This window comes from Nicotiana tabacum, chromosome 22 (genome assembly GCF_000715075.1).
Source record: "Nicotiana tabacum cultivar K326 chromosome 22, ASM71507v2, whole genome shotgun sequence".
NCBI lineage: Eukaryota > Viridiplantae > Streptophyta > Magnoliopsida > Solanales > Solanaceae > Nicotiana > Nicotiana tabacum.
The window spans coordinates 44,681,924-44,690,209 of NC_134101.1; the positions used below are offsets into that span (position 1 = coordinate 44,681,924).

The 8,286-nt window shown below is 35.5% G+C and overlaps 1 protein-coding gene and 1 long non-coding RNA gene across 2 annotated transcripts; one reads left to right on the forward strand and one right to left on the reverse strand.

Annotated features, from left to right (window-relative positions):
• The first annotated feature begins 1,170 nt into the window (after positions 1 to 1,170).
• LOC107806263 (uncharacterized) lies at positions 1,171 to 2,591 on the forward strand. The gene is made up of 2 exons (XR_001652619.2): positions 1,171 to 1,558; positions 2,308 to 2,591. It is a non-coding gene; the product is annotated as an uncharacterized LOC107806263 (long non-coding RNA).
• Positions 2,592 to 4,529: 1,938 nt separating this feature from the next.
• On the reverse strand, positions 4,530 to 7,977 carry LOC107806267 (uncharacterized). The gene is made up of 9 exons (XM_075244315.1): positions 7,763 to 7,977; positions 7,070 to 7,182; positions 6,618 to 6,790; positions 5,793 to 5,886; positions 5,455 to 5,566; positions 5,267 to 5,355; positions 5,105 to 5,190; positions 4,946 to 5,010; positions 4,530 to 4,866 (listed from the first exon to the last, which is right to left on the reverse strand). The coding sequence occupies exons 1-9, from the start codon at positions 7,962 to 7,964 to the stop codon at positions 4,757 to 4,759; spliced, it is 1,044 nt and encodes a 347-aa protein (XP_075100416.1). The 5' UTR covers positions 7,965 to 7,977; the 3' UTR covers positions 4,530 to 4,756.
• Positions 7,978 to 8,286: the final 309 nt, after the last annotated feature.

Consider the following 8,286-nt stretch of genomic DNA (forward strand, 5'->3'; position numbering starts at 1 on the left):
CAAAATGAGTGAATCCAAAATGCAGAAGCAGATGAACGGATATAGACTACTCTAGACATGACTGAAGTCACGAGCATTGAATTTCTCGTTTTGATGTGAAAAGCTAAAGAAGAATGAACTAGCACTTGCAGCTAGCGAACATCAAAATTCAAATCGGAGTCTGCATGAAGAGCCGATCGAGACTCAAGATCAAGCTTCAAAAGACTTATAGATATGAATATTGTAACTCATAGCTAATAAGCTTGTTTAGTTTCTTTTCCATCTTGATTTTGGTGTAATAAGGAATTCAGCAAGCACTAACATCATCAACAACAGTGAAATCATAGTTTCTGGTAATCCCAGCTACCAAAACTCCAGAACTACACTGACTTGATTCCTTTATAGCCAAGGATATGTAGGCAACCTCCGAAGCAAGGTTCAGTCAAATATTTCAAAATGGTTCCGAATGGAGTGTCAAACGGGCAAAAACTTGCTTGTAGTTTCTCACTTTATCTTTGCTCGAAAACTCTTCATGTTTCCGAGCAAAGAGGGGCAGCTGTGAGCACATAATGTTTGCCCTACGAAAACATTCCTACAAAGTCCACAATAAATAAATTTTTCTAATTGTTTTTAATTTTTTTTTTATAGAATTTCTAAGAATTTTTTGTTAATTATTGTTTGCATTTAGTTGCATATTTAATATCTTAAAATCATAAAAAACAAATACCATAAAAATGTTCAATTCTTCTTGGCATATCATTTAGTTACATTTTTAGATTTTTAGTCTTGAATTAAGGATTTCCTTTTATTAGTTCACATTTTTAAATTAATTGATTAGTTAAGTGTTAGAAAATAGGTAAATAGGTTAATTTTACAAATTAGACTTGAGTTAAGATTTAATTTATTATGCTAAGTAATTTGTTTATAATTTAAAAATAAACAAAAGGAAACGAAAGAAAGGAAAAGAGGTCATTTGCTCTTCATTCACAACTCGGCCAGGCATTTCAGAGGCCTAGTCCCACTTCAACCCAGCCCAATCCCCACCAACTCCCAATCCAGTCCAGCTCCTAATAACCAAAACTACGTCGTTTTACTAACGATCAATCTTGGCCCTTGATTTCTTTGATCCAAGGGTCCGACACTAACCTTTCCCCTCCCTTTTAACTGTCATAAATCCGACCCCTATCCCTAGAGACCCATCTCACTACTTACCCTTCCTCTCTTTCATCTTTCACCCTCTGCCGCCGCCGTAAATCGCCTACGTCGGCGGTCCACCACCAAACCACCCCAAAATTATACCACATAATCCCCACAACTTTCTAAATCCTAACCCCTCATCAATTTCCCCAGAAAACCACCCAAACCTCACAAATTTCAGATCTTAGAAACGGCCAGCAGCCCTAGGTTCTTTCTTTGGATTTTTCAAGATCTCCAAGATTTGACTCGACCCGAAATTTGCATTGTTTGATTGTTCTCAATAAGAACAATCGAATGATGTTAATTTCGACTCGTTTCGAAAATATCGGAGTTGGTCGATTACCAATTTTTCTCCTGACCAGCATCTATTTGGCCTCAATTGGTAATTTCGTGACCTTTTTCTTTTTATTTCAGATTATTGTGCCTCAATATTAAACTCCAATTGATCCCTGTTTTGTTGGCATTTCTTCTTTCTGTTAAGTTCAGTTCAATTAGACATTTGACATATTATTTTGTTTGATTATACGTTTTGCATGTGTAGAATGATGGTAGAACAACATGATAGTTAGTTATAGGTTAATTAATCATGAATTAGTAATCACACCTTTGCATTAGGATTTATTTGTTTAATTGTTGATATTTTTGCATATGGTTACTCCGTTTGGATTTTCTTGATCTGTTTTCTTAGTGGTAGTTGTATGTAATTAACAGAAGTTAAAGGAGTCAAAGGAATTTGGGAAATCAGGGAATCTTAGGTGTTTGTTCAGGAAGCCTCTAGATACACACTGAAGAACCTTCAGAAATTCAGTTTTACACTCTGCATATTTATTCACTCATAAAGATACACACGGAAGAACCTTCAGAAATTCAGAGACTCTTCTTCATTTTCATTCTGGTTTTCCTCCTCTTTTTGAGTTTAAGGCTAGAAACAGAAAACAAGAAAAATTTTCAAGGCTGCTTTTTCTTCTCCACTTGCTACTGGTTTTACTCCATTTTGCTGGGATTTTGAGTTTGGCTGGCTGCTGGTTCTTTTGTTCTTGCTGATTTCTGCTGCTGTATTTGCTTTGCTGCTGCCGTTTTTGTCACATTTCAGAGACTTATTTTCTTTTGTTTTGGTTCTGTTATAACCAGGTATGTAGTTGAGTTCTGGATCTAATCAACTTGTTATTTCGCTTTTGTTTCGATCTATCTGTTAGAAGATGTTTAGAGTTGACATACACTCCATTTATGTAATGATTTAAGTTATGACAAACTCTAAAGCTGAGGGATGGATTTGAAGTCACTGAAAAGGGAAGTTTAAGTTGTGGGTTTAGTCGTATCTTATTCTGGGATGGCTATTATTGTAAACGACTTCTGTGTATATTGGAAAACGTTCATATTGTCGAGGTTTGTTATTAAAGTGGCCATATTAGTTATCTGCTTAGCTAAAATGTATTCTCTGTTTAATTGTGTGATTATCAAGTGCTTAGTTCTGCATACTCACTAAAATTGAAATAACATGAGTCTAAATATATATATATATATATATATATATATATATATATATATATATCAATAGTCGAGTCTGTTTAATCAATTCTTGATGTATTGGTTTGGCTTTTCAACGTACATTTGATATCTTTCAGTTAAAAATCAGATGAGTTAAATTCTTTGCAAAACACTTCCATTAATCTAAGATAGGATGTGAATTTCGTTGGGCTCGTTAAAAGACAGCTAAGGCTAGCTTTATCTTTCTGTTTCCAATAATTGATGCCATTCATTAGATAACCTCATATGCGTACATCCCATAAATTCTATAGCCCTGAGCTTTCACAAGTAACCTCGAATAATTAACTTATAAGCATCCTTAGAAATGCTTTTTAGGCACACTTTTAATCAAATTATCATGATTATGTGACACGATTACGATTAACATTCGTAGAAATGCTTTTAGGCGCGCATTTAATCTACTATCGTAATTGTGTACACGTTCGCGTGGCAACAACAACAACCGAGTGAAATCCGACTAGTGGGGTTTGGGGAGGGTAGTGTGTACGCACACCTTACCTCTACCCCGAAGAGGTAGATAGACTGTTTTCGAAAGACCCTCGGCTTAAGAGGACAAAAAGACAAAATAAGACAATATCAGTATAACCACATAAATCATAGGAAAAATAGGAACATGAAATCCATAAGAAAGATGCAAATCAAAAACGAAAAAAGCAAAAACAAAAACGATAGCTAGTAAATAGGTCCGATACTGAAACGCAAAATAGTAAGACACGATATTGCCACTAGCTAGCTTAGACAAAACCCTATCAGACTAGTCTCACAACGGTACAAAATAAGATAAGACTCAACTATTTCCTAACCTACAACCCTAATACTCGACCTCCACATCTTCCTATCAAGTGTCATGTCCTCGGAAATCTGAAGCCTGACATGATTATGATTTTCACAAATAAATCAAAATCCGCTTTCGCGCGACTTTGACCGAACAATCCTAAAATAATAAAGTGTTATTAATTATGTACACGTACGCGTGACGTGATTTTTAGCGCGCCAAATAAAACGGGTTTACACACATGTGGTTCGCTTCAAGATAATTCCATAACGCTATAACAAGTAATTTAAAAAGCGGTAAAAGGTAAATGCACATATGTTCTAAAATACGTAATTAAACAATTTAATTAAGCCAGGTATGATTAAAGCGACCGTGCTAAAATCACGGAATCCGCGAATGCCTAACACCTTCTCCCGGGTTAACAGAATTCCTTACCGGGTTTTCTGGTTTCGCGGACTTTAAAACAGAATCAATTTCCTCGATTTGAGATTTAAAATAAACCGGCGATTTGGGACACCATAATATTTATCCCAAGTGGCGACTCTAAAATTGAATAAAATAATCTCATTTCGAATAATGTCACTTTAATTGAAAAAACTCCCTATTCTTCGGAAAAAAAGGAGGGGTGACAATATAAATTTCTTTACACTATATTTATAAATACATACACACCTACAGGCTACAACATGCATACATATACATATATAGTAGTATCTATCTTTTTGGTTTCGTTCAGTTTCAGTTCAACTTAATTTTATTTAATACAGAACCGAAATCAAATATTATTGTTATTTTTTAAATTACAAAATCGAATCAAATTAAGGTACACACTGATTGAGTCAGTATTTTGTTCGGTTTGGTTTTTGACTGTTCTTGAATATCCTAGTGGCACCAGCACCTGAAACCATATTACTTCAAACCCTTCTGATTTTCTACTAGCACACCAAATCTCACAAAGCCACATTAGTCACAAGCTATTTTATTTATTTAGATAAAGGCATTTTAGTAGTGATTAACAAGGACATTGTTCTCAAGTCCAAGCAATAAATTGCAGTAAAGGCTGTATACAGATTCCAATTCCATAATGTGCTAACAAGAATACTACTCACAGATTGTAGTTAAATACACCAAACAATGATCCTATAGTTTCAGTATGAATATGAAAGCATGGGAACAGATGCTGCATCAAGAAAGAATGTGAAAATGGCAGTCTGCGTTACTCCAGTCATTTAGAAGGGGTGATAGCCGTGGCAGCAATTATTCTGATACTCCAAGGAATTGAGCAAAGCTTGGATATTTGGGCTCCCATCCTAGTTCAGCACGAGTTTTTGAGTTGTTTAACTTCTTTCCTAAAGGATCATTAGTTCCTGAAAGAAAAGACACATAACTGCTGAAGCATGACTCTTTAGGCAAACATGAGTACAGACTAAGGATAGAATCAGTTACCTATGAAACCCTCAAACTTCATATCAAACTTTCCACTTTTATCGACCAAATCCATCACTTCCTGCCTGCAATGAGCACTAGGTAATACAACAATTTAGTGCAACAAGGATCTGAATATTTTGCTCAACCCAAACACAGAGAGTATTCAAATTGGATGACCTGGATAAAGGGTGGTTGTCACAGCCCAAAAAGATCCGACCACGAAGTCTCTTCTTTAAGATGGTAACTGACAATGAAGCGGCATCCTGTTCGAATAGACAGATCAAAACATCAATATAATTTTACAAGCAAACATGATGTAAAACATAAATGCATAGTCACCTCATAATGAATAAGATTGAGGATGTGGTCAGGACGAATATCACAGATTCCTTTATGTAACCAGTATATATGTGCGCCTCTATCTGCTTTGTATTAATGGTTAAGGTAGGTGCAATTGTACACAAACAATAAAGATCTAAAAGCTCCACAGAAAGGAATACACCACTTGAAGCCCATAATCAAGGATATATAAAGGCCAGCCAATCTAACTACACAACCATCAAAGTCCAGCGCTACTTTCTCTGCCTTGAGAAGTACATCAGTTCTAGGACTCCTCCCTATTGGAACTATGGGACCATCCTGTACATTGACATTGAAAAGGTGTTTAGCTAATAAAAAGAAGGCTGCTGGAATAACACAAGACCAAGTCTTTTAAGTTATAAGCTTCATGAACTAAAATGCATCAGTTCCTCTCCAGAAAGGCAATTAAGAACACTGTATCCTAATTTTGACTACATAAATCACACCTTGAGTTAATCAAAACAAGAAAATGTTACTTGAATAATCGTTTTATAAGATCTAACACCTCATTTATTGCTCCGTTGTCAAAGCAGTCATATGGTGCAGAGCTTGAAGTAAATAGGAAAGAACCTTCGCCATTCCAGCTTAATGCAGCCTCCCTGCTCATTTCACACGCAAAAGAGAACTTAATTACAGGTGGCATTCAAATCAGTCACCTAAGCAAGCCTGAAGACAAAGCAAAAAGACTGGCAAGCAATAACGTGTGGAATATTAATAATTCTCAGTACCGTCTTAATACTGTCTATGAATTAAAGACTTCATACCATTGTCAAACACAAGAATATTAATAATTAATTTTCTGTTAAAAACACATCCTAACTAAGCAGAAATTAACAGAAAAACTAATAGGAGAACTCATATTGATGAAGAAAATATGTTCGAAAAGGATATTTATTACTACAAGCAGCATTATCCTTAAACTTTAGGAACACACAAAGAAATCATGCAACACAACTTTTAACAACTAAGCCTTAACCCAACTATTTGGCATAGGTCACCAACTAAAAATTTCCTTTAACAAAACCAGAAACTCAAACACATTTTTGCTTATTAGTGCCCCACAAATTACAACAGTTTTTCCACTCTCCATCATGAAACATCCACATAAACTATTCACCTTGATATTGTTTTTTACAAGAAAATTTTCTATATCAGCATGATTAATGAGCCTCAGAAAATATGAAATTTGATATCAAATAATGCCATTATAGATAGTGACTTGCAAGAATTAATAACCTAACCTAAAACAAATATAAAAAAAAAAAACTTACCTAATGTCACAAACGTAATGCCATTATAGATAGTGACTTGCACGAATTAATAACCTTACCTTATGTCACCAGCGTAGTCTTCAGTCTGGGATGGAGGAGCACAGAATATAACATAAGGGAACTTGTAAGTCAGCTTGGTTTCTTTGGAAGATGGATTAATTCCCATTTTAATCAGTTCATCATGGTGATGGGTGGTCATTGTCTGCCCATATATCTGACAGCCTGGGTTTTCCTGCCTCATTAAAGGATCTACAAATATTAGCATCTTATTCACGAAGCACACCAAATAAGCAGCACACAAAACCGCCAGTCTGTTACACTTATAAGCCAAAGCCTCATACTCCAAATAACAATCTAATTTCAGAAAATAAACAGCAAAGGTTTCTAAAACTAACCCAACTTAACAAACAAGAAATGGTTGGATATGCTCATGTAACTTTTGAATGGGCGTAGAAAGTAGGCATTGTAGGGACACAGAAAAGTCATGTTCTTTCTATTCAAAGAACCATACCTCTCTCCATTTTTCAGCAACTAAACGGCCAAGAACACCAGGTCCAACAATCAGCAGGTCGTTCGCTCCAATGTTTACCCCAGACGAAGCCTCTAATTCTTCACTCGGAGCATCTTCAACAACAACAAATCACTCTAAATGAATAAAAATAGAGAAGATAAATTCATAAAAAGATGCATAATATCTTAGGAGTAAAGCATGAAACATTGTTGGTAAACATGAAGTCATCAGCATCTGAACAACCCCGTTCAATGGGACACTTGAGACTGCCTACTTATTTGGCCACCAATGACATAAATTCCTCTAAACATAACTAAGTCAAGACATACATAAACATTCATACTGCATAGGACTTGACCTAATTAACACCCTTTAAATCTCTGATTGCTAAGAAACAACTCGAATATAAGTACACAGCTAAAAAGAAGCTAGAAATTTCCGTATAAGCCTCGGGCAAGAGATACAAGTAAATGTGCAAGTAGATATGCAAATGAACTCTAATCGCACTGGACTAAGAAAAGTAGAAAGCAAAAGCTAGTCCTTTTCAAATAAGCAACGCTTGATCAGCAAATTTGTCGTCCCAAAGCGGTAATTCGTAATCAGAATTATGTGGGGAGGTGATCACTTGTTATTTTGTGTCTCAGCTTGTGTGTTTCCGAATTCGATATATATATATATATAGAGAGAGAGTACCAATGGCAGAGGAAGCGTTGACTTGAAGAAAATTGGCGGACATTGGAGGTGATGAACGCTTCCACTTGAGGAGAGCAAGATTAGGGATTGAGGGAAGTGAAGTTGAGAAGAAAGTGAGATTGGAAGTTTGAAGACGGACTCCAAATCCAATTCTGGTAGTTGCGGTTATGGACATGGTGCCCATTCGATGGATAATTGACATTTGAGTGGATAATTCTGGCTGTCTCTGTTATCAACTTCTTTCTATACTGGGCCGCTTTCAGTTGGGCCACACTCTATGCTCTCCAAAACCTTTTAGAGTGGGGATTTTTCATACATATAAATATTAAACTTATTTTCCCCAAAATAACTAAGTTTGTTATAAATAGTATTTTATTTATGGTGAATGACTATCTATTAGAGAGATTTTAGATTTTGTTACTTTGTGGCTAAGTTACTTTTCTCTATAAATATTCTATTGTAATTCATCTCAAATCAATAAAAATTCTACCTCTCTCTCTACTTTTCTCTGCAATACTCTTCTT

Coding starts and splice junctions, on each gene's coding strand:
- LOC107806267 (XM_075244315.1), bottom strand. CDS start 7,964: ATGTCAATTATCCATCGAATGGGCACCATGTCCATAACCGCAACTACC. Junction 5,356..5,454: donor TAGATTGGCTGGCCTTTATA/TATCCTTGATTA, acceptor ACCATTAATACA/AAGCAGATAGAGGCGCACAT. Junction 5,011..5,104: donor GACAACCACCCTTTATCCAG/GTCATCCAATTT, acceptor TGCTCATTGCAG/GCAGGAAGTGATGGATTTGG.